This window comes from Brachionichthys hirsutus, chromosome 19 (assembly GCF_040956055.1).
Source record: "Brachionichthys hirsutus isolate HB-005 chromosome 19, CSIRO-AGI_Bhir_v1, whole genome shotgun sequence".
In the NCBI taxonomy this organism is placed as follows: domain Eukaryota; kingdom Metazoa; phylum Chordata; class Actinopteri; order Lophiiformes; family Brachionichthyidae; genus Brachionichthys; species Brachionichthys hirsutus.
Window position 1 is genome coordinate 2,456,371 of NC_090915.1, and position 25,998 is coordinate 2,482,368.

The 25,998-nt window shown below is 47.4% G+C and overlaps 4 protein-coding genes across 4 annotated transcripts; 3 read left to right on the plus strand and 1 right to left on the minus strand.

Moving 5' to 3' along the window:
• Positions 1-548: 548 nt before the first annotated feature.
• LOC137908712 (homer protein homolog 1-like) lies at positions 549-6,690 on the minus strand. The gene is made up of 11 exons (XM_068753134.1): positions 6,674-6,690; positions 6,600-6,626; positions 3,107-3,266; positions 2,881-3,012; positions 2,495-2,587; positions 2,140-2,193; positions 1,478-1,620; positions 1,215-1,374; positions 1,007-1,117; positions 842-922; positions 549-737 (listed from the first exon to the last, which is right to left on the minus strand). The coding sequence occupies exons 1-11, from the start codon at positions 6,688-6,690 to the stop codon at positions 549-551; spliced, it is 1,167 nt and encodes a 388-aa protein (XP_068609235.1).
• A 2,457-nt stretch (positions 6,691-9,147) lies between these two features.
• dtwd2 (DTW domain containing 2) lies at positions 9,148-11,448 on the plus strand. The gene is made up of 6 exons (XM_068753089.1): positions 9,148-9,391; positions 9,610-9,700; positions 10,157-10,251; positions 10,332-10,530; positions 10,727-10,861; positions 10,935-11,448. Exons 1-6 carry the CDS (start codon positions 9,228-9,230, stop codon positions 11,115-11,117), a joined length of 867 nt encoding a protein of 288 aa, XP_068609190.1. The 5' UTR covers positions 9,148-9,227; the 3' UTR covers positions 11,118-11,448.
• Positions 11,449-12,119: 671 nt separating this feature from the next.
• LOC137908187 (cytotoxic granule associated RNA binding protein TIA1-like) lies at positions 12,120-20,945 on the plus strand. The gene is made up of 12 exons (XM_068752551.1): positions 12,120-12,226; positions 13,102-13,198; positions 13,303-13,401; positions 14,931-14,985; positions 15,201-15,288; positions 15,410-15,485; positions 15,628-15,733; positions 17,915-18,013; positions 18,248-18,332; positions 18,415-18,553; positions 18,626-18,774; positions 18,946-20,945. The coding sequence occupies exons 1-12, from the start codon at positions 12,201-12,203 to the stop codon at positions 19,082-19,084; spliced, it is 1,158 nt and encodes a 385-aa protein (XP_068608652.1). The 5' UTR covers positions 12,120-12,200; the 3' UTR covers positions 19,085-20,945.
• Positions 20,946-21,815: 870 nt separating this feature from the next.
• c19h2orf42 (chromosome 19 C2orf42 homolog) lies at positions 21,816-25,629 on the plus strand. Its single transcript, XM_068753090.1, has 8 exons — positions 21,816-22,926; positions 23,031-23,129; positions 23,248-23,349; positions 23,463-23,567; positions 23,981-24,088; positions 24,316-24,416; positions 25,107-25,269; positions 25,349-25,629. Exons 1-8 carry the CDS (start codon positions 21,831-21,833, stop codon positions 25,588-25,590), a joined length of 2,016 nt encoding a protein of 671 aa, XP_068609191.1. The 5' UTR covers positions 21,816-21,830; the 3' UTR covers positions 25,591-25,629.
• Positions 25,630-25,998: the final 369 nt, after the last annotated feature.

The window sequence follows — 25,998 nt, forward strand, 5'->3', positions numbered from 1 at the left end:
TGCTTTTGGCAGGCTCTCGGTGGGTCTCAGACACATTTGACCTCTTCAAATAACTAAACATGAATCGCTCTCGGACTGCAGGAAAAGGTCGAGCCCCTGTCGTTTGATCATTTCGCTGACAGTGACTCGACAAAGGGACCTGCCGCCGACCCCGGGAGACGTCCGGGATGCACCAATGAGAGAACGAGTTGACTTAAATGTCTCCGTGATTGAATGAGCAAAAAAAAAAAAAAAAAAAAGTCACCATCCTGTTTGAATACGACGACATTCCAACGGACAGAAGTGAAAGTGTTCGGCATTTCAACACGTACGATTGTCAACATGGTCCCAGAACGAACCAGGGGGAAGGCATGGGCCGAGCAAAGTCTCTATGCACGGCTGGAAAACGCGAGTGAACCGTCGACGTATAAAAATGTGTGTAAACAGACGTGTTTTAAAAAAAGGGGGAATTCAAGTCGTTAATGTGCCAGTGGCGATGCGAGTGCCGACATGCAGGTGATCCCCCCCCCCCCCCCTCCGACCGCTGGCTGAGGCGACGGCGCCGCCGTCTAGCTGGCCTCCAGGAGCTTGGCCAGCGAGTCCCGCAGCTCGGTCAGCTCGGAGATCTTGCTGTCCAGCAGCTCCAGCAGCGAGCGCAGGCTTTTTCGAAAGGCTTCCCTCTCCTGCTGGTCGCTCTCCAGACGCTGCTCCAGATCGCTCAGATGGGCCTCCAGCGCCTGGTTCCTCGACTCCGTGTCCTGGAACAGACAAAAACAGCGCGTCGGGATTTTTGTGCTTCCAACTAGCATCACAGACGGGGATAAAGCAGCCAGGAAGTAGCCTGAGCCCGGGCATCACTCACCTGCAGTTTCAGCAGGAGAGCATCTTTGTGAGACTGGAACTCATTTGCGCTCTCCACCTCCACTTTAAGTCTCTCCAACTCCTGGAATAATCAGAGGAGCAGTAAATACGGCGATTAGTGAATCAGACACGACCAATCGAGCCCGCCGTAATTCACTCCTCGAACCTCCTCCTTGATCTTCAAAGCGAACTCCAGCTCTTCTATCGTTTGGTTGAGATCTGTCCTTTGGGATTTGACCACCGTCGAGTGGCTGCTCACACACTCCAGCTCCGTCACCTAGGATACGAACACCCCAAAGCTTCAGTTTAGGCATGCATCGGCCGCACAATTCAACCAGCCGCACTGTTTGGTTACTGTGGCGACCGGCTGATACCCGCGTGTGCAGCCTCTCGGCCTCGTCCTGATAGGCCGCCAGCTGCTGTTTCCACTGCTTGACGTTGGCCGTGGACTCGAGCAGAGCCGCCGTCAGCTTGGCGTTGTTCCCCTTCAGCGCCGCCAGCTCCGCCTCCCAGTGTTTACTGACGCTGGATGAACTGGGACGAGGAGGCAGAGGCGGGAGACGAACTTGCCATCAAAAGGGGAAACGGAATTTATTCCCCGCTTTCTACGCAGCATTTAAACGTCGCCGACCTCTACCTGTGGGAGGAGGGCAGTGCATTCTGGGACAGCTCGGCTCGGGCTTCCGTATGCTTAGGCGTGTCTGGTGTGACTCGGCCTTCGTCCGTGCCGTTGATGCTGTCTACGGTCGACGGCGACTGCAGATCATCTGGCGCCGACTCCTGCTTTCACACAGGAGTGAAAACTTTATTTATAAAATATTTTTGGTTACAGCGACAGTCAGACGTTTTATTTCCTGCAGACAGAGCTGATCAACGCTACTCACACGTTAGGATGCTATAGAGAGGGTTAGCTTAGCTTAGCTTAGCCTAATCAATAGACTGGACACCGGCTTGTGTTAAGTGTTCTTTGTCGTGTTTTAATCATGAAGCTTCAGCAGAATGACTCAAAAAGCATTGAGCTCTGCTAGCAGATGCTAGCTAGTGCTACTTTAAATCCAGAGATGGAAAAATATCAGAGTGTCAATTTTTGAGAGCATGAAAGGAAAATTGGGGGGGGGGGGGGATTCACCGGCACGAGGTGATAAATAAACCTTTATTTATACGCTTAAAGATGGCGAAATGATCGCTGGGCTCTCGTGAAGTTTTCGTTAGAAAGCTGCTGGGGGGGCTGGGGGGGGGGGGGGCTGAGGGGGAGGACTGGTAAAAGGGGCCATCAGAGACACGTCTTCATCTCTTTACCTGCTTCTTAACGGGTTTGCTGACGGGCAACAAATTCCTTTTTACAGCGCCACCCTGAGAAAGAATAGAGCAACAACAAGACAGAAAGCGCTGAGGCGTTCGCTCAGCGGTGAAGCGTTGAAACCAAGACCTCGAGCTACAACACGCATGAATAGAGCATTAATGAGGTCAATTAAACAACTCGGAATGCTAGCTGCACCCTTTCATGCTAACTTGAGTTGCGCGAGACAGAGAGAGCTTCTGACTTCAACGCGTCTGATTTGACGGAGCAGAACAAACAGCAGGAGGGAGGACTTTGCAGTTTTCCTGCAAACACGTCAAAGTACTTTTACTACAAGCCGATGGCGTTTCCTACCTGAGAGGGCGTGCTGGCGAGCTCGACCTTCTCCTGAGATTTCTCCTTGGCTAACCGAGCTGCCTCCTTGAACTCAGCAAACTTCTCTGAAAACTAAAAAAAACAAAACAAAAAAAACTGTCTAGAGTTATCATGTAATACTCCTCCAGATCAGTAGGTGGCAGCAAGTAGCTAAGTGCCTTGCACTCTGAAACAAGAGAATTAGCGATGCATTTATGCGGCAGAAACGGGCAACTTAAGTAAAACCATAACGGTAAACGAGAGAGCCCTTAAAGCTAGCTACCATGCTGCTAAAGCTGTAGCTAAACCAAAGCTACAGCTTTAGCTACCCCCCGCCTGCAAAGCCATTTGAGATTCTCGGCCGGCGGCGGCGGCGGCGGCGTCACCTTGACCAGGTTGCTCTCCGTGGAGAAGCCGAGGCCGTAGACGGTGTTCGCCCGGCTGTCGGCCCACTGGCCAAACTTCTGCGACGTCTTGGTGAACGTCATGTTGGGGGTGATGGTGCTGTTGATGATGGCCTGTGGGTGTCAAAAGGAAGAAGCTGTTAAAGGCGTGGGGGGGGGGGGGGGGGGGGGGTCCAGCAAGCCGGACGCCCGACACAGGACAACGCACCTTGGATCCGTCCAGGCTGATGATCCGATAGACATTTCTGGTGCAGTCGTAGAAGTAGGAGACCGTGACGGCGTGTTTGCTGGTGGGAACCCAATTCTTCTTGGTGCTCGGGTCGATCTGGAAGACGTGGGCCCGTGTACTGAAGATGGGCTGCTCTCTGCGCAAAGAAAGAAGAAACAGAGCGATCAGAAACTGGACACTGAGATACGGCATGTCGGTGAACGAAAGGTGTGATAAGATCAACACAAAAGGATTTAAGCAGAGCAGAGACTCGTTCTCACACACCAAGGACGAAGACATTTTCCTTCCTTCCGCGTGATTTGCCTTTGGAATTTCTTCCGTGTTATCAGAACACGTTCAGGACAAGCCATTACGCAAAACCAGATCTGGTCAGCTCTAAGCTAAGTAACAGCCGATGGCACGTTTTGGCTGTCATTTTATATTTCCTAGCATGGCCTAGATTCAGATCTGCATCGGTGGCGTGCGCCGATTGTTAGCCCGTAATCCCCCGTTCACAATGAAAACGTACCGGTCTTTGATTTAAAAATGATTCAAACAGTAAACCTCCATCCTTCCTGCTGTATAAGAGAAAAGACAACGATTACAACAACGGGAGAAGCGCTGACAGAGGCAGCCTGTGCTCGACGGGCAAGTCCAAATAAAAAGACCCTTATTACTAACTTAGCTGCTGCGTTGCCATAGCAACAGCCTGCATCCCTGACAGTAACCCCCCCCCGCAGACGGAGGCAGCGGGACGTTGGCGAGGCTCAGCCTCCACCCTGAAACGCCCCGGATGCCATCCAGCAAACCACCGGCAGCTGAAAGAACGTCGTTTTCCTTCTTAACTCGGCCTCCATGAAAAAAGGAGCTCATATTAGTACAATTATTAATATAATTTACATCAAGGCTCATTTACAAAAAGGGACGTGTAAATATGTGCTCATCAATAACTCCCACTTAGTGTCCTGTGACAGTCCTCAGTCAATGTGTGTGGCATCCCCAAGTTGACCTCTGACCTGCTGGGCCTGTCCAAGTCAAACAATGTGTCACAAGTTCATCCATTTAAAAGTGCATAGGAAGAAACAACAACAACAACAATCTCTGTAAGAGTAGTTCACACAGTTAGCACTGGAAGCTAGTTAGCTAGCTTAGCAGTGTTTACCAGACTGTGCAGCAGGTTTCCGGGTGAATTCTGCTTAAATCTAACAACTAATGTCCGTCAGACACCGACACGTGGAGAGAGAACCGCCACCTCCCGTTTCGCCCGACATCCAGGTACGTACATACCCCATTTTCTGCTGGATTTGGTGGCTGGAGTCGAAAAATGATCCTCCCGTGTGCCCGACCGGAGGCGGCTAGCTTTCAGCTCCGGTTCCCCCTCCAGCTGGTTTAAACTTCGACCCGGGATTCAGACGAAGCTGCGGTTTGACGCTGACGCTCCATCGGCACGTTTTATCCTCTCATCGACCAACGTCTCGTTAATTTGCTCAGCTCCATCCTCCATGCCACTGCTCTACGAGGAGCATTAATGTGGGTGACGTCATCACGCATGCGCTGAAACGACGTACTATTATTTATTTATTTTATTAAAGCGTAGAGAACAAATCAAACTGTTTCACAAGAAAACATGAGTAGAAAGAAATGTCAACATTAAGTTGCTCAGTCATGTCAGTGCAAATATAGTTACACTGGAAAAATAAAAGAAAGATATAGAAGATAGGAACGATGGGGGAAAGGGGAAATGCCATATTATAACGCTAGGGGGTGACAGAATTCAAGAAAACACATTAAATGCAGCACAATTACCAACAATCTTAATTGTCTTTTGATTCTCAGAAAGGTTTATTGAAAGGATGTGTTGTTTGAAGATATTTTAAAAAGCAGCGAAGAAAAAAACATTTCACAGACAAATGATGGACGTGAATCATAAAAGATTAATTAAATAAACGGAGTCACTTTTCTGTGAATTAGATTCAAACAAACCAAATAATACATCCTTCCAATGGACATGCTTATTGTTTCCAGAAGGGTTAGGGTTAGTTCACTAGAGGACAAACAGACACAAACCTGCTGACTAAACTCAAACCCTCCCCCGAGTCACCCGGCCTTTCATTTCCCATACCTCTGCCAGCGGGACAGACACAAGCAGGTGCAAGGCTGACGTTTTCAATGGGAGTGTGAATCATGTCGACTTAAAATAAAGCAGCACTTCAAACACTTTATTATGATTAAAGTCACCCATGAACACAAGTTATTACCACCCGTTTTTGTTTTTCCCCAGATCACAGTCAGCTGGGATTTATTTTGATCCTTTATCAGCTATTAACAGCTAAAACCCAAACCGGACACTGAACTTACAGACGGACTGACAGACGTGGGATATGTGAGTATATTTAGACCTCCTGCTGCTTCAATGCAGTCGCAGTCTTTAACAAATTAACACAGATTGCCAATGTAAGGGTTCAGTCTGCGTGAACAGACGATAAAATCACCTCCCGACATTTTGCAGATGCTTCACATGAAACACTGGAGGACCAGTTTTACATTTCAAGATCACGCTGAGCATGAAAACTCGAGGCGAGCGCACTCGACAAGATCAACAGAGCAGTACGGAGTTGTGGCGAGACCCGAAAGCTAAAGTCACCACAATCCACAGCAATGGATGCTTTGACAGAAGGTTTGGTGGCGTCAGATGAAGACACAATTGAGATGACGGCAATCATGACTGAAGATATTATTGATCAAGATCAGGATGACAGCGATGAAGTGGAGCAACTTCGAAACAGGTAGCGAACGCTGCCTGGAGTTTATGATCATACGGTCTGGATGCAACTGCAGCTCAAAGGTTTATGCGTGAATCTGGTTTTAACTTAACTGGTTTTAAAACCATAAAATAATCAATAATCTCACGCTGTCAAGACACAACAGTTTGCTTTCACAGCGATAAAGAGGATCCATCCCGGATGAGTCGAAAATCGCTATCACAGGCATACCGTGAAGAAGATGTTTAGGACAAAAACTTTAAATGTCAAAGTTAAATACAAAGTTCAGAACAAATGATTAATTGCCCAATGTTGTGTGTCTTGCGATTTCAGTTTACGCGAGGCTGTCCAGGATGACGCCATAAGACCCAAGATGCAGTGCCTAATGATGGACTCATCCTTCTCCATGGTGACGATGCAAGGCGAGGACTGTGGGATCGCGTGGGAGACGACCCCAAGTCGCTGCACTACCCCGTGGGCTTCCGAGGCTGGACACCCCAGTGATCTCAGCCCTCCAGTGGGATTACAGGCTGTAACATCTGGGTCTGCAGGAAAGATTAGTTTTGTCATGGATGAGGAGCTGTTTTCAAGGTGGAAGAAAGTGAAAGAGATGAAGAAGAGTCAGAAGAGTAAGGCCGACAGACATCGAGAAGTCTTCGAACAGAGCTCTGAAGATGGGTCAGGAAGGCCGGAGTTAGTCGGAGTCTCACGTCCAAATGTGAAGCCCGAAGAAGGAGATGAAGAAGAACCGAACGATCCTCCGATAAACAAAGAGCAAAGTCTATTCAGCTTAGTGTCTGAGGGCTCTGAAATCCTCAACATTGTTGTTCCTCCAAGACTTTATACCGTGGACGAGGAGGAGAGCAAAGAAATGGTGGACAACCTGTTTTATCTGGAGGAGATCCCTGTTTCCAAGGCAAGTAAAGAGACCAATGATGGTGAGTCGGTGGTCTCAAATACTGGATCAGGAGCAGCAGGAGCTGACCAGGCCAAACGCTCACCTTCGAATGCAATGGATCCACCAGGGGCTCCAGTCGCCAGGCCTCTAGGCAGCAGAGCCGTTTGTAATGTGGATTACTTTGAGGCGTACAACCTGGTTGATGCTCAAGCTCCAGGAAGTCCTGCTGTGGTTGCACCTAGACGGGCGGAACAAGAGGTGAGGGTTTATACCGACAGCCAAGACACCAAGACACCAGTGCAGGCCAAAGACAACGTCACCACGGCAACAACAGCCCTAGATAGAGACGATTCAGATGCAATCCTTTTGGGGGAGATCGCCTGTGAGCTTCTTGACGATGTCTTCTATGGAGGTACAGAAAACTACAAGAAGACTACAGACGGAGCGTCTGAGGCGACGCCCAGCAGGGCCCCATCAAAGCCAAGCGGTTCAACTTTGTTTGGAAGCCAAGAGGACATCCTGACTCCAGTCTTTCTGCCAGAAGGACCTCCAAAAATGATAGACCCCATTTTACTGGAAGAGCCCAAAGCCATGGCCTTCCTTTACACCGATCTTTATGAGGAAGCGGTCGGTAGTCGGAAGAAAGAGGAGGACGTAGAAAGCATCACCTCCGAGAAGTCCTTCCACAGCAGGAATTCAGACCGAGAGGCCAGAGGGTATTTAGAGAAGTACGTCCTTTTAGATGAGACTCCTGTCGTGGAGGAGGAGCACGCCGATAATCAGGGATGCCCAGAGGAAACCCCTCGGGTATTGTCCCGGGATCTGTATGAAGTTGGTGATTTTCTATCCGGGCCTGAAAAAAACGAGATGTCAAGTTCAGAGGAGGAAATCACAGACTTCTTCAGGTCCAGTGCCAATTCTTCTCCTTGTGATAAAAAGTATTTTGTTCAGTCACTTGATGAGGATGAGGACAAAGCAACAAAAAAGACTACAGACATGTCAAACAAAAGCGTCTTCAACAAGGTGGAAAAAGCCGCCGAAATCCCAGCAGATCCATTGAGCATCTCAAGCTTCGAGTTTCCCTCAGAGGAATCTGACTGGGGAAGCGCAGATGATTATACCCTGGATGACAATTATGAGCATCTAGATTTTTGGAAAGGAGATGCAGAAGTACAAAAGCCAATTGTGCCTCCAAGGAAAAGGGCAAGATCTTCTTCCAATGCACGTCTGGACCTGACACCTCTGATTCCCATAGAATCAGAGGAAAAAGATGGGGTGGGTGGAAATGAACACAAGAAGAGTGGATTCGCTGCAGTAGAGTCTGCGCAAGACGAGAGTGTCAAAGATGGCAATGAAATAATCGCAAAACCAACCGCAGCTGAGGCGAAAGACGCGAGAACTGTAGAAACGAGTGCGGCCGAAGCTGCAGCGGAACTAACTGAGTCGGAAGCGGTAGATATTAAGTCATCAGAATCAGCTAAGACAGAGAGTTACCCGGAAGAACAAAGAGATCGCTTGACTGCCTCATCAGCAGAGCCAGCTAAGGACAAAGGACAGTGCGTTATACTCTAACTGAGCGCCGGTGTTTTCAGGCTCTTTCTGCATGAATTTCAGTTCCTGTTCGCACAACGAGTATCCAGAGGAGGCTGCTCTCCTCTGTTCTCCAGAGTTACCCACGCAAACGCTGCACTAGTGTGGCAACGGCGCATGAATCATATCGTGAGAGAACTTTAGGTCAGGAGCGTGAATGAAAAAGTGAGAGCGCATGCGTTCGTGTTGTGCAACATTAAGGGTGTAATCTTCATCTATAAATAAGCATCTCTAACTTTAACCTGACACTTCATCTGAGCAAGATGTCTGTGAGCTGCGATCCTCCAGGTAAACGACCTCAGAGAGCTATAGCTGAGATAGAATCCTGCATGCTCTCTGCTACTCAGATGTGGGCTCTCTGAATGACCAGACTACATTTCCCCACAACAGTCTGTTGAATGAATAAACAGTAAAAAGTGATTATTTTAAAGCTTGTTTTCTCCTTTCATCAAATGCATTTACTTACATGTAGATAAGAGAAATGTAAAAAAAGAAAGAAAAGAAATTGGTTCTGTTGTTGCGATTGTTTTCTTCCCCCACACCGAAAGGTGGCAGTCATGAGTCAATGGGTTATTGTTGACATGGCCGGAACAAGTCTCCAAGCCATAGACGTACAGCACATAGAATTCACATACACAAATCGAGGATGCGAATTGCTCGTCAAAGTTAAGAATTTGGATATTCATGCAGTCATTTTAAAATAAAGGAAGAGAGGAATCAGAACAAGTGTAAAACAAACTTTTAAACTTAACAAGTTAACGGTTATTAACTCGATTCTCTTGTATGTTTTCGTGATGGTCTATTTCTATGCTAGTCTCTGCGGCCCAGTGTTTGCCTGCTCCTCTACAGTTAGCTTTCCGCTAACTCCGCCATGGACAATGGCTCCAGTTTGTACTCGACAGCCATCCTGCAAGAAAACGGAGCGGCCACTTGCGACGGCCCCTCGATGGAAGACGGGTTAATCGATGCTTTCGGCGGCCTAGCTTCCCTTCCGGTCGAGGTTGGCGAGAGGAGACCGACATGTTTACGGTGCCGGTGAGATGAATGAAAGTTAAGCTAGTGCTAGCCAAGTTCCAGTCGATCCCTTTTTCTTCTTCTCCTGCTCTTCCCTTCCGATAATAATAATAATAATAATAATAATAATAAAACGTGCTTTCTTGGGGACCTGATTTATTTCTGAAGTCTCGGTTGAAACACAAAGATTGTGCTGAAATGGGGAGTAACTAAGTCAATCACAACTTTGTCCCATACAGTCGTCCTCAGAAGGTGTGTCTCTGTCCTTTTCTTCCACCTCAACCCCTGGAGGTCTCCACGTGTCTGTATATAGTTCAGCATCCTGCAGAGGTGAGTCACCTAAACACAAAATAATACACAGATTATTGGTGTCTACTACCAATACTAATAATAATACAACTTAATATCCAGCAAGGAACAGGCGAAAGGTCGTGGACAGAAGTCTGGATAGTCGGAAGCAGGCGGAATCAGAACTGGGAAGGCAGGCGTTAATATTTCTGAACAATCCGGCAGAGAGTAGATGTTGGGGAGAAGAATAAATGGGGTGGGGGTGGGGGGGGGGGTCTGGTGAGGGGAGCAGGTGGAGGATGCAGGCTGTGACACTGTCCAACACAGACGCATGTGACTCCAGTCGGTGCCCTGTTTGATGTTTGATCCAGTTTCGAACACGTGCAAATCTGATCGGCCTTTTTCATTGCTTCTAAAACTGCTGTGGACTCATTCATTAAACCACTGCTGGATGGGGGGGGGGTCATGGATATAAACCTTTCTTTCCTGTTCCATCAGGAGAGCAGAGTACTTCGAACGGTTCCTCTACTCGCTGCTTGTTTACCACAGGGGAAATGCAACGTTATAGTTGGGAGGCGATTCAGTGAGGACAGGTAACAGTAGCACGACGACGTCGTCACATATTGATGTGAAAAATAGATTTAGAATCGGTCCTCGTCTTTCCTCCTCTCAGGCATCCTGAGCTGGCGGCGGTATGCCGGGACAGCAGGACGCTGATCCTGTATCCAGGCTCCAAGTCCCAGAACTTGGAGGCGTTGGTTCAGAACCAGGAAGGAGGCAGTGTTGATCGTAACGTGATCATCATAGATGGCACCTGGAGTCAGGCCAAAAACATGTTCCTCAAAAACAGCCTGTTCCATCTGCCTCAACAGGTTTGTAGAACCGTCGCACAATTGTGTTCATCTGGAATCCTGTCTGGAGCCGAATCCCGTCAGACTGTCGCCGAAGCCGAATCCGATTCCCTTCTTGCGTGGAAGCGTTTACATAAAACACAGCTGATGCGTCGACAGAGAAGCATCCGTTCAACCCCCCCCCCCCCCCCCCCCCCGATGTGCTTCTGTTCATCAGGTGCAGCTCAACACTCAGTACGTGATGTCCAGTCAGTACGTGATCCGGACGCAACCGTCCAACATCTGTCTGTCCACGCTGGAATGTGCTGCCGTCGCTCTGTCCATCCTGGAGCAGAACGACAACATCCAAGAGGTGAATAATTAGGACGCTGTGTCGTCACTGCCATCTGTTTGTTTGTTTTTATTTCATTTAATTTGTCTTCCAGGTCTTGCTGCGGCCCCTGAAAGCTCTGTGCTCCTTCCAGCTGCAGCACGGAGCTCAGATTCATCACAGCAAAGAGCATCTACTGAAGAACGGCATGTACGACAAACCCCTGCCCAAGAACAAACGCAAGATAAAGAGGATGGAGAAGCTCGTCACTGACCACAACGTGTGTCCAAGTAACTGAGCGGAGAGACGGGACTCGCCGCAACGCAGCGGTTTATGCCGCACAGGACTGCTCCGCCTGAGCAGCACGGACCAGCATTGGGCCGCAGGGGAACCACTGCGGATTTTGGGAATTTTTGTTTTTAGATAAAAGGGTGATCAAATATCATTTATGTTTCTGTCATTAATTTAAAACGCAAGTAAAAGTGGTAATTTCAGTGTTACTATTTGACGGTAAGTCAGGTTTGTTTTGAAAAGTTTACACTGTTCCTCCCGGCACTTTATACAGACACTGGTTCTGTTGCGATTGACTTAAAATAGAAGGGCTGATTCTTTTTATTAAATGTTTTATAATGAGCAAAAGTCTCCATTAATATGTTACAAAAATAAAAATCCATTTAGAAGTTGTGTGTTATTTTGTTACCGGTATTTTGATAACCAACCCACCCCTGTAGAAACAAATTTCCCAGTCTTCCACTAGTTCTAGACGGGATGACGTTCCGTTTCTGATGTCACAGTTCTGGAATGCACAGCAACGGCCCCGGACAAAAACAGAAAAAAAAACCTGTAGGGTTGGTTGAGCCGGTTAGACACTGAATATCCCCCACAGACCAAGCATCACGTCTGGCCAAATCAGACTTGATGCTCCACAGTTTGACGAGGTGGAGGTTTACCTCTGGATTACATTATTCTGTTTTCCTCTACTGTAATTTTGTTCATTATTGAAAGCGTTGCTGGTTCAAATCGCACCAAATTCATCACAGCGCGTCCTCTCGTCCGCAGCAATACCCCTGTCGAGTTCGAAGTAGATCGGCAGAAGGCTTGTCGAGATATTCCTTTCTTCATGTTGTATGTTGGAGTACCTCCAGCCGAAACTACAGGCGCGTTGTGACTGTCAGCCGGCTGCTGCGTCGGCTGAGCTACCGCGCATGCGCAGCTCCCGTCGGCCCGGTTCTTCCGCCATCTTTGTCGGCTGTCCATTGTTCAGGCTGGAAGCAGAAGCGCTCCATTAAAACACCTTGACAGCGTTGTAGGCAGCTTCCCGCGACAGTCGTGGACTTGTTCCCGGGTCTGCGGCTTGTTCTCGACGGGCAAGTTGGACGTTATGGACGAAGACCAGGCCAGAACCCTGTAAGTGTCCTCCTGCCTTTAGCGTTAAGCTAGCTGCGGTTTGCACATGACGCTAGCGAGCTGAATGTGTCCGTTCACACTGCTAGTCCGGAGTATCCCGGTGCGAAAGTTCTGTTGGTATAAAATAAATATCACTTAATTATATCACCGTGCTAATCGAAGTAAGTATTTTATTGTTTCATGAGCACAACACGGAACTACCGGCTGTTTCAAATGAGCTTGATTTTCCAATTCAATAAACGTGACACGAAATGTGTGTTTTTTTTATTATTATTTTTTTTTTATGGCTAATGCTACCAATATTAATTGTGACAGTGAGTTCCGGAGATTTTAGTCCTGTCAAAATAAAGTATTTATTACTGTACTTTTGTTTTTCCGTCAATGAGAAATCCTGTGTTTATAAGGTGAAATAAGAAATCCGGTTATTGTTAAAATGTCAGCGGCTCTAATCGATCTAGAATGAGCGGTTATGTTTGTCAGGTCACTTATTTCTCTAAGGATTTATTGGTAATTTATTTCACTATTTCCTGGTGAGAAATGGGTTTGTGTGATTTAAGAAGATGTCGGTTAAAGGAATTCATCCACGTACGGAGCTTTTTCTGATTGTTCATATATTCTGAAACATGTAAAGTCTGTAAATGAGCTTCAGTCATATGAATTCATCATTTCCCCTACAACGAAGAAGTGTGAGATACCGAGGAAAACTTTGGTTTTGGTTTAACACCTCTGCACCCAGATCGGATCAGAACCTCTGCTCAACCGGTTTCCTATTGCTTCATCCAGCCGGAATGAATTTGCATCGTAATTTAGGGGAAACATAGCTCCTTCCAGAGATGCTGCTTGAATGCTTCTTTTTTTTTTTTAAATCAATATAGGTATGTGGGAAATCTGTCCAGGGATGTGACGGAGGCCCTCATCTTGGAGTTGTTCGGCAAGATCGGACCTTGCAAGAGCTGTAAAATGATTGTGGATGTAAGTTTGTTCACAGCCCTTTTCACTCTGTGACCAAAACCGGTGTACCGTTTTAATGAGGATCTCAGTTCGACTTTAATGTTTGTGTTTCCCGTCCGCTTCAGACGGCGGGTCATGATCCCTACTGCTTTGTGGAGTTCTATGAGCATAGACACGCCACTGCCACGATAGCAGCCATGAATCGTAGGAAAATTCTGGGTAAGGTAAGCGGCCATTTCCCCTGGGCGAGTCGACGAGGACGGTTTGAATCATGAGGCTAGTTAACCCCTTCCTTCGTGCTCCACTGTGTGTAGTTTTTTGCGTCATTGTGCACGTTATTCACGTGTGCACGGTCTGAAATTACATGGTTAGAAGCAGCGGACGGCGGGGCGCGATCAAATCCTGAAACTGTCGGAGGACTTTATCGTGTGCGTGTGTTTATCGTGATTTTATGGCTTCATGTATCAACGCATCAGGAGATGCTCATTAATTAGTAGATTGTCTTGGTGTGTTTGTGACCTTTACAGTAGTAGTAGTAGTATACTTCATATACAGTAGTCCATGTAAGAGACTGATTTTATACTCCATCTGTTTCAGACGTGTTTCAACGTTCAGGCTTTAGCAGTTCTAGTAAAATGTCGACCCTTGTGTTTCGAACGGAGACTGAATTACTGAAGATGTGACGCGATTATGTCTGTAATATTTGCATTATCTGATCTGTGCAGCAATATGATCGTTGTAATGGCTGAAACGACCCCTGCCTATGTTTCTGAACAGATGGTGCGATCGGTTCCATCTTTATTCATTTAGGTAGTATTTTCTGTGAGTTAGCAGTAATCCAGTACATAATCGGGATTTGTGTCGTGATTTTACTTCATGAAATGACTATCGTCCTTTTCCTGTACCGATCCGCTGCTGTGTCGATTCTTTTAAAATCCATCGGTTGACCTTTGTTGTGAGTTTTAGGCCGGCTGTAAGCAGCAGCTCCGACAGTCGTCTTTTGAACGTCGCGTTTAGCCTTAGTTCTTCCGGGTTTAAAATAATAAACTGTCCACTTGGAGGCTGGATCAGCGGCTGCTGTTTTTTTTATCGTCACTTCACGCCTCTGCTTCGATTAGACTTTCAGTGAGTTTTCATTTGTGTCTGAACTGATTGAACGTGGCCCTGCTGCCTGATCATGCTACTTGAATTGATGCTCTCCTTTGCCCCTCCGTCTTCACTGCTATGTCCCCCCCCCCCCCCCCCACCCCAAGTTATTCCCTCATAAAATCTACATAAGAGCAACTTCAAGAGAAATACTTTGAGTTGAAAATATTTTATTCTCAACAGGTATTGAAGGACCATTTGAGGAGTATAACAAGTTCGTAAAAATCACTTGTTTGTAAGTCCCTTGTTATTTGGACCTTACTTCAAATTATTTACTAGATGAGACTGAAATGTTCCTGATTATGACGGTGATATCCCTATATGTTCTCCACTGTATATTTACTGTATGATTAATTGATGCAAAGGTATGTACAATTAGATGACAATGAATACATTTGTAGTGCTGGTCTAAGAACCCAATTGTGGCATACAGAAGACCACCTTTTATTTAAAAGAACTTCTTCAATCACAAACTTATGAGTAAATCTGGTGTGTGACAAACCTCTGATCAAAGCAAAAAAACAGCTTCCTCCCTTCTGCACGCCGCCGCCGCCGCTCACCTTCTCCCTCTTCCTCTTCCTCGCTCTCTACAACTTCTCTCTTGCAGGAGGTCAAGGTCAACTGGGCCACGACGCCAACCAGTCAAAAGAAAGACACAAGCGGTAAGATGGCGTCTCACGGTTGTGACGTTTGTTCGGAAGCGTTTCAAGGGTGGGATTTATAGTAAGACGTGGACACGCAGAGGAAAATCAGAATCTAAGATGTCAATTCTGCACAACATGAGGAACGGGAATATAAATGAGCTGCATCATCGTGATTGGTTGGCCTGCTCAAATATTCCAAAGGTCTATTGTGAATGTGTTCTTTTTTTTTTTAGGTCACTTCCATGTCTTTGTTGGAGATCTAAGTCCAGAAATAACCACAGAAGACATAAAAGCAGCTTTTGGGCCGTTTGGAAAGATAACGTGAGTTTCATTTACCCGCAGCGTTCGGTCGTTACGTCGTCGTAACAGCCGGTGCCTCGTAGACCTGATCGAGGCCTCTAGTGTCAGGCCTGAGGTGTTCAGCTTCTGAACTTGCCCGCAGGGATTGTCGAGTGGTGAAAGACATGGCCACGGGCAAATCCAGAGGCTACGGATTCGTGTCCTTCTTCAACAAATGGGTAAGTGTGCCGACGGCAGCCGCGTCACGTTCACCCAGACGCGGCTCGGAGAACGCGCGCCTCCTCCCGGGTTGCACAGGAGAGAGCAGGAGGAAACCGAGTGCGTGTCGCCGGGTTCTGACTGCTTCTTCCACGTCATCAGGATGCAGAGAACGCCATCCAGCAGATGTGCGGCCAGTGGTTGGGAGGGAGGCAGATCAGGACCAACTGGGCCACAAGGAAACCTGCTCCTAAAGCTACCGTCGAAAGTAAGCCGAGTGACGGGCGGGTAGTTAGAGATGATGTACTCTGTATATGATGTGTGTACTACACACTACTATACTCTATATATGATGTGTGTACTACACACTACTATACTCTATATATGATGTGTGTACTACACACTACTATACTCTATATATGATGTGTGTACTACACACTACTATACTCTGTATATGATGTGTGTACTGCACACTACTATACTCTGTATATGATGTGTGTACTACACACTACTATACTCTGTATATGATGTGTGTACTACACACTACTATACTCTGTATATGATGTGTGTACTGCACACTATACTCTATATATGATGTGTGTACTACACACTACTATACTCTATATATGATGTGTGTACTACACACTATACTCTATATATGATGTGTGTACTACACACTACTATACTCTATATATGATGTGTGTACTGCACACTATACTCTATATATGATGTGTGTACTACACACTACTATACTCTGTATATGATGTGTGTACTGCACACTATACTCTATATATGATGTGTGTACTGCACACTACTATACTCTATATATGATGTGTGTACTACACACTACTATACTCTATATATGATGTGTGTACTGCACACTACTATACTCTATATATGATGTGTGTACTACACACTACTATACTCTATATATGATGTGTGTACTGCACACTACTATACTCTATATATGATGTGTGTACTACACACTACTATACTCTATATATGATGTGTGTACTGCACACTACTATACTCTATATATGATGTGTGTACTACACACTATACTCTATATATGATGTGTGTACTACACACTACTATACTCTATATATGATGTGTGTACTGCACACTATACTCTATATATGATGTGTGTACTACACACTACTATACTCTGTATATGATGTGTGTACTACACACTATACTCTATATATGATGTGTGTACTACACACTACTATACTCTGTATATGATGTGTGTACTGCACACTATACTCTATATATGATGTGTGTACTGCACACTACTATACTCTATATATGATGTGTGTACTACACACTACTATACTCTATATATGATGTGTGTACTACACACTACTATACTCTATATATGATGTGTGTACTACACACTATACTCTATATATGACGTGTGTACTGCACACTATACTCTATATATGATGTGTGTACTACACACTACTATACTCTGTATATGATGTGTGTACTACACACTACTATACTCTGTATATGATGTGTGTACTGCACACTATACTCTATATATGATGTGTGTACTACACACTACTATACTCTGTATATGATGTGTGTACTACACACTACTATACTCTGTATATGATGTGTGTACTACACACTACTATACTCTGTATATGATGTGTGTACTACACACTACTATACGCTGTATATGATGTGTGTACTACACACTACTATACTCTATATATGATGTGTGTACTACACACTACTATACTCTGTATATGATGTGTGTACTACACACTACTATACTCTATATATGATGTGTGTACTGCACACTATACTCTATATATGATGTGTGTACTGCACACTATACTCTATATATGATGTGTGTACTACACACTACTATACTCTGTATATGATGTGTGTACTACACACTACTATACTCTGTATATGATGTGTGTACTACACACTACTATACTCTGTATATGATGTGTGTACTACACACTACTATACTCTGTATATGATGTGTGTACTACACACTACTATACTCTATATATGATGTGTGTACTACACACTACTATACTCTGTATATGATGTGTGTACTACACACTACTATACTCTGTATATGATGTGTGTACTACACACTACTATACTCTATATATGATGTGTGTACTACACACTACTATACTCTGTATATGATGTGTGTACTACACACTACTATACTCTGTATATGATGTGTGTACTAGACACAGCGTTAGTTCCCTGTCCGGGACCTGTTAAAGGCCCATTTGGGCTCCCTCTACGTACATAATCAGATATTTCAGTTCGTAAAGTCTTCATTTGTCAAGCCCAATGGTTGTCATGGGTTACCGGATGTTGTGATGTATCATCCACGAATGGAAGAGCGTAATTGATCTTTAACGCGGCTTCGTCAGCCGACCCTCTGAGGCCCGAGGCTTCACATCTTTTTCTTTTTAAGCTACCAACACCCAGCAGCTATCGTTTGACGAGGTGGTGAACCAGTCCAGCCCCAGCAACTGCACCGTGTACTGTGGGGGGGTCACGATGAATCTCACAGGCGAGTCCGACTGTTGTCCGTCGGGTTAAGTTCCAGCTCAGAGGGATTTTTAGAGTTAGACTCAGCAAGTAAGCACAATAGAGAGAGAGAGACGGATAATAATCGCTTTTTAATTTGTGTGTTGCCACTGTGCTGTGTGTGTGTTGGAATGTCTTCTTTTTGAAGTCCAATATCAGTTTGGCTTTGAAAAATGTCAAATAGTTGATAAATGGAATGTCTTCCTTTCACTTTCAGAGCAAATCATGAGACAGACCTTCTCCCCGTTTGGACAAATAATGGAAATTCGTGTTTTCCCAGACAAAGGCTACTCGTTCGTGAGGTAGGTTCAAGCACCCGATCCGCCTCATCGACCAGCAGGACGGCGAGGCCCAACGGTCCGGTGTCCCCCCTTCTGTGTGCAGGTTCAACGCCCACGAAGCAGCGGCCCTCGCCATCGTGTCCGTGAACGGCGCGTCCGTGGAGGGCTACGTAGTAAAGTGCTACTGGGGCAAAGAGACGGCCGACGTGGTCACCCCGCTGCAGCAGCTACAGGTGCCACAGGTACGCCCCGGGGGGGGGTCGAGCATCGGGTCCGACAGCCTGCGTGACCCTGACCCTGCCCTCGTGCCTCAGCAGAACGCGGTGAGCTTCGCGGCGCCGCCGTACAGCCAGTGGGCTCAGTGGTACGGCAACACGCAGCAGATCGGGCAGTACGTGCACAACGGCTGGCAGGTGCCGAGCTACGGCGTCTACGGGCAGGCCTGGGATCAGCAGGGCTACGGGTGAGTCCTCAGACACGGCCCGCTAAAGGGGGCTGGCAAACATGGTCTCCATGGTAACGGCGCGGCTGATCTCACGACGCACTCGAGGCCCGTTTGGCGGCGTCGGCGGTAGCGAAGCCGCCGTCGTGACGAGCGACTGGATCTCACTTCCTGTTTTTCCTGCCGTTTCAGCCATTTACACGCCGGCGCCGGATGGACGGGCGTGGGGGCCGTGAGCAACGGGGGCATGGTGGAGCCGGGGCAGGGGGTCAACGGGACGGTGCTAGCCAGCCAGGCCGGCATGAGCACCGCTGGCTACCACACGCACTGATTGCCGTAGCCCCCCCCCCACTTGAAGGCTCTGAGGCCACAAGGGCGATACTCTGCTGGGGGGGGGTTTGGATGAGCTCTCCGATACCGTGCGAGTTATTCTCTTACAGACGCAGCATTTTAATCGATCTTACTGGCCCTTAAAACTCACCCCGCTGCCCCAAAAGGCTTCACTGCGCTTCACGCCGGGGCTCTTGGACGCTGTTTCAGCAGCCAGCGCACCTCTGGGCCCGTTTTATTGTTCAGATCACTGGCCAGGTGTAACTTCTGTCATGGCGTCTAGATATTTCTGGCACAGCCACAGGGGAGGAGAACGCATTCAGCCATTTTGTTTGTAGCTCCAAAGAGAAAATGGCAGATATTTGTAATTATAAATGTGTAATAAGCAGGAAGGAAGGGCCGCTCGGTCGTCCACAGCAAAGGGCTGCTAGCTTAGCGTCTCGCCGGTTTGATCCGTCTGTCAGGTATGAAAGTGAAATTCGAGGCCAGCCAAGTTTTCGGGCGTCTTTCGAAGGGAGTCGCCGAGCAGAGACGGGGGCGACTCGACAGAAAGCAAGACTGTAAATTCAGCGCTCCTTCACGTCGACTCCTGGAATGGACGGAGAGTCCAGTCGGCGATTTGGACGCCCGCGTGCATCAGCTGGAAGGCTTTTCACACACAAGACGACGTCCAGGTCATCTTCCCCGACGCAGAAAAGGACTACGCCGTTTTACTTTTGCTGTCTTTTTTTTTAAGTGTTGTTTTCTTCCTTTCATTGTATAAAGAGCTTTTGCCTTTTTTTTTTTTTTTTTGCGTTTCATTTTGGGACAAATACATTTTCTGGTGATGCCATCGAGTCAAGGTTAAGGGAAAACTAAGTGGCTGTTAACTTTTATTTTTGAAATTAGATTTTCAGTATCTCAAATAAACCGGTTGCAGGGATAACTGCCGTTCTTATCTTAATTATGGGCAGATAAATATTGCACAAATACTTGAAACTAGTATTTCAAATTTTGTGAAAAGGTTCTGTTTCTGCATTCCAGTTCCTTAGGTGATATGCTTCGGAGGTCTGTTTTGCGTCTTGTCGGTTGTGCTGACGCTGTATAAACACGACGCGCGCATTCAGGAAGCACATTTGCTGGAGTCATGGATTTCGCTGAGTCATGGTGGCGTCCCTGTCAGTGCTGGTCTCTGTGCAGTAGAGACTTGATTCTGACAGGCGGAGAGCGGAAGCCTTTCGGTTGATCTAGTAATGTAAATGATTCCATTTTAAACCTAAATAATTGTTTTTATAGATTGAGGAAGCGACCTTGTAAATTATAATGTTCATTTTTGCTCTGTGGCCAATATTTTTTTAAATGTCACCGAGAAATCCGTTGTGTTGCCTTTATCGTCAGTTACTGTTGATTTAACCAAAAACCTGCCATGAGTTCAGCATACGTTTCTGCAGGGAGGTTCGGTCGATGCTTCAGTGATATGTTTGTTTGTTTGTTTTGCTTTGTCCCATTAAAATGTTGATGCTTAAAGTGTCCGGATGATTTGAGCCGTCTTTAGTGAAATGGGTCATACTGAAACTAGCACCTCCAATCAGAATATTTTTGTCTATATTAAGATTACAGTCTTGGTTGGGATAAAAGTGTTTTACTCGATCACAGTGTGTATTCTGCTTCTTCAATATGAGGATTTACAGAGTTGTCTCATATTTTCAAACTCTAATTTTGAGTGTTATTGGTTAAGAAAGATATTTGAAGACATTATTTTTAAATTCTGGTACTGATGGACGTTGGCAATGACATGTTTTGGGGTTTATAATTGATTTAAAAGAAGATTGTATTAATCTATTTCAGATGTACTTCCATGTACTTCAAGTTATTTTATTAAAAACAACTTTAAATGAATCATCCAAACTAACTCACTTTGAACCCATTTGTACAGTACTTTTACTTAGTGTATCCTAACTAAGTACATCTGCTATTTAAATATAAATGTCGAACAATATTTAAATATTGACTTTCCATTATTATTTCTATGTTTCTTCCTAAAATATTCAACGACGCAACATCCGAAAAGAAATCGAAGCATTTTAAACCTGATGTTCCGCACGAACTACGCCTCCCATAGTTCGGCGCGCGTAGAGAACCCCAAAAGGACACGCCCCGTTTTGTCCACGTGATGGACTCTGACCAATGTGAAGTGTCGTTACAGGCGCAATGCGGATTTCGGGATGTAAGAAGGAATGGCGACGGTCGAGCCGGTTTGGAGCCTCTGGGAGAGCTGAATTGGACCAAACGAGCTGAAAGCAGGTAGCGTGAACGTTCCGACCGGGGGGGGGCCGCGCCGCGTGGTCACGTGGGATCAAAGGGGCGGGCTTAAAAGCGAAGTGAGCGCGTGCGGTACACCTGAAGCAGAAGGCCTTCACAAAGGGTTTTAAGTGCCGTAAGATGACAGCAAAACGTATTAGTAGAGCTGCTTAGCTTCAAAATATAAAATAATCGTGCGTAATTATATCATATAATAAGTCAGGCTTATTTAGGGACCATTCCTTTATATGTTTATATGTTGAAACTAAGCAGCTGTGCACGCTTGTCTTGGTTGTCTGTTGCACTTATATGTCCAAATGCATGTTTTAAATAAAGTTACATATTTTATAAAAACTAGTCGGATTATTTTTTATAATAATCTCACTCTTCCTTTCATCTCCTCAGAGCTTTATCTTCTATCCCCCCCCCCCCCACAGTTTCCATCTAAATTAAAATAAAACCCCTAAATGGAAACCGAAGCAACGACATCGCCCTCGTCCGCCGTGGTCCCGTCGACTCCCTCGCCGACTTCGACCCCCGAAGGCAGAAAGGCCGCCTCCTCTACTCCCGCCTTCCTCTCCGACCTGGGCAGGGCCACCCTGCGGGGCATCCGCAGGTGCCCCCAGTGCGGCGTCTACAACGGCACCCGGGGCCTCCGGTGCAAGAACAAGGCCTGCGGGATCTCCCTCAGAAACGCCTCGGTGACGCGCAGGGGCAGCAAGAACTGCGGCGTGGAGGTGGTGAAGGTGATCATAGACAGCGAGGAGAGGGCGGCCAAAGGGTGCGACGGCGGCGGCGACGCCCTGGACGGGGACGGCGGCCTGGGTGGGGGCGTCCAGGTGTTTTCAGTGTGTCACAGAGGAAGAGGAGCCGCGGCGCCACAGCTGGGTTTCGTTGAGCTCGTTCCCACCGACACCGCCATCGCCACCGGGGACGGAGCCACCTTGCTGACGCGCATCAATCTGGGGCGCTGCTTCGTGCCCGCTTGCAGGCAGGGTCAAAGGTCGAAGCCGGGCGAGGCGGAACCAGGGACGAGCAGTTCCAAGCAGTCGTCTGACAGCCTCTGCGTCCACATCAAGCAGGCCATCGAGTGTCACAGCAGCTCCACGCCGCTGACCCTGAAGAGCTCCGCCCTCGAGGGGCTGCGGGCGTCCATCCAAGCCAGGGAGGAGCTGTGGAGGCTGGCCACGGAGTCTCCGGGACCGCTGGTGCAGCGCGTCGCAAAGGACACCCTGGTGGTGAAGTGCCACACGGACTCCCAGCATCCTCTGGGGCTGCTGCACCTCACCGTGGGCGCGGGGGGGGGGCTGTCTGACGGTCCAAAGGGCGAGCGGAGGAGCAGGGAGGAGCAGCACGCCGCGTTCCACTGCTCGTGCCAGGTGGGCGGCAGCAGGAGGAGTAAAGCCGGTGCCGATGGGGCGGGCGGGTCCAGCCGCTGCCACGCTCCTCCCAGCCTGCCCGCCTCCCAGCCGTGCCTTCACTTCTACGCCTGCGTCTGCGCCTTCGCCAGCGACGAGGAACTGGCGTCGGAGTTCGCAGCGTTTATCAGTTACACCCCCGACGGTGAGATGCGGCGAGGAAGTCGGACTGTGAACTGTAAACAGTGTCCTTTGATGTATTATTCCTTTGAAATGACTTGGGGACTTTGTCCACGTGTGTCCTTTCAGCTGGCGGGAGCGCCATCAGTCCCGGCCCTCTGCTCCAGGCCGATCCGTTCAGCCCCCACCACAGAGCAAAGAAGCCCCGCCTGGACGAGTCGCTCTCCGGTATCTGATTGTTACACTTCCCGGGAGCGTTTATCGCTCCACCAACGCTGTCGGACAAGCTCCTCCTCTCTTTTCCCATCTTTTCCAACCTGTGATTCTTTCATTCCCGTCCCTTCAGGGGTCTGTCTCTCGGGGGCGGGGAACAACGGAGATTCTTCCTCCGGCCCGAGGAAAGCCGGCCCGAGGAAAACCCCCGGCGCCGGAGGCCCGAAGGCTCCAGGTGCCGCCTCCATGCCCTTCATCGTTCGTCTGTTTAGTCCCGCTGCACCAATCCTGATCCAGCGTTGACCCGGAGGAGGAGTTCACATCAATGGCTGTTTCTGTGTGTCCCAGCGGGCGCCCAGGCTGTGGATGAGAGCGCGGCGACGCTGGGCTTCCACCAATGGCTGGCCAGCGTCACAGAGAGGATCCACCAGACGATGCACTACCAGTTTGACGGTAAAGCTAAAGCTACGCTGTTATTCTAGAGGCTGGCTTGTTTATGCTCATCTGTCCCTTTAAATTTGCACAGCTGTTTTTAATTTGCAGCTGCACATTAATAACATGTGTCGTTTAATTATTTGTTATCGGAACAGTCCTTGTATCGAGAAATGCATTCCACTGTTACATAAGATTATATACCAGAAAGAGCTAAGCTAAGCTAACGTCATTGATCCCAGGAAGGTAGTTCAACACATTCTAAACCAGCGATGTAAATAAATAAGAGCCCGAGGGCACGATGGCAAATTCCCTAGAAAGAAACGGCTTCATAAATCTTATTTTTAACAAATAAACAAACAAATCACAGCAAAGGATAAAGCTGTTTATCTTGTCGTAATACGTTGTGGACGTTTTTGTTTTTTCCCCGTCAGGGAAGCCTCAGCCTCTGGTGTTCCACATTCCCCAGGACTTCTTCAACGCCCTGGAGCAGCGCCTGTCGCTGGGCTCCAAGAAGAAGAGGCTGCCCAACTTCACAACAGGTGGAGCAACGTCACCCGACGCATGACCGTTTCCTCCCCTCTCACCTTCTCGGGTGGTTTTATTAGAGTCGATCTGAACTTTCCAGTGAAGAAATCGATGAATTAAACGACGATCGCAGGAAACATTTAACTCGTGACCTTCTGTCCAGTCCAGAACTTTAATATTTGAATATTTATTCCACCGTGAGCCAACACTGACTCCCTCCTGTCCTTTGTGTGGACGCCAGTGTTTGTGAGAAACGATGGACTCCCTCTCGGCTCGTTCACCAAGTACACCTGGCACATCACCAGCTTCGTGCAGGTCAAACGCATCTTCGACACGCCGGAGGTAACGTCCAGTTATTCTACACCCTCTATATGTTCAGCCTTTCCTCCCTTTCTCTCTTTCTTTTACGAGCTCCTTTCATTTGGTAGTAAAAGCACGTTGTTGACGGCGGCCATTTTTAAACACCTACTGTGCTACTGTATTTATGTCGATTGGGGAAGTTGATGATGTTTCTGTTGCTAATGGGGAGGATCAGGAAAGGCGTTGTGGGAGTTTCATAAGCTGTCGCTATGACGACCAGGTTACACTGAGGTGGCACTATTCTCTAAAGGTAAACATCCTCCATAAAAGTTCCTGATACCAAACCTGAGTCGAGTCAACACGCGCTATAAACGCGCTATAACCACAGAGTTTCCAGCGCGTTTATAACGCGTTTATAGCCTGAAATACTGCGGTAAAGATCCTGGTAAACCTAATACAGTGGAACCTCGGTTCTCGAGTTTAAAACGCCTTGGAAGTCGATCAGAACGGAGGCGGAGTCGACCCCGAGCAGGTTCAGGTTCAGACTACTGGAAAAGAAAAGAGGAAAGTCGTGAGAACAACCGTTGAATGGAAGGAAAAACATTTATCTAGTTTACGTGATGTCTCATGGGAATTATAGTTTCGGTTTTTGAACCCGATTACAGAACGAGGTAAGCCGAGGTTCCACTGCAACCCAAGCTTCAAATCTCTACCTCATCGTCTGTCCACCAGTTGCCGCTGCAGAGCTCTCAGAGTTTTGTGAAAAACATCGACGGCTCTTATTCCCATTTTTGCTGCCCTGAGCTCCCACCAGAACCAGAGCTACCGGAGGAATGCAGGTCGGACCGGCCGCAGGCCATACGGCCGATGGAGCTCCGCACCTTGCTTAAAGTCGGTGCGTTACAGTTTCTTTCAGCCTCTGCAGCGCCCAGGCGCCCGTCCCGCCGGCTCTATTCACCCTCGTATCTCTGCAGGGGCCGGCACACCCGATCAGAAGGAGACCAGTCCGTTTGTGATTGAGTGGATCCCCAACGTTCTCCCTCGCTGTCAAATGGGAGAGCTGAGGATCAGCTTTGAATTCGGCCACCAGCAGAGCGGCCAGCCGGAGCTCTTCTGTCAGACAACGAGCCCGGCAGAGAACGCGGGACAAAACAAGTCGGAGACGAGCAAATCCAAACTCCGGAAAGACGTTGAGATCCTTCAAGTAATCATCTAGTGGGCCGATCGGCGACCGTCACGACAACGTCTCGATTATTACGACTCTTGGGCAAGATGTAGCTGATCAGGTCGATCAGTTTTATTTATTGTAGTTATAATATAATAAAATAATAATTATATTTTTGGGAATATATACCGTATTTTTTGGATTATACGTCGCTCCGGATTGTAGGTCGCACCAGCCAAAAAATGCATAATTAAGAAGAAAAAACCATATATAGGTCGCACTGGAGGATAAGTCGCATTTTTGGGGAAAATTTATTTGATAAAATCCAACACCAAACAACATATAGCACAAAGAACATGCTAACACGTTTACCAAAATATCAGGTTTTACTCCGAATCACGAAATCCAAGGAAATCTCCATCCTCGGTGTCACTTTTGAACAACTCCCCCAACTCAGCA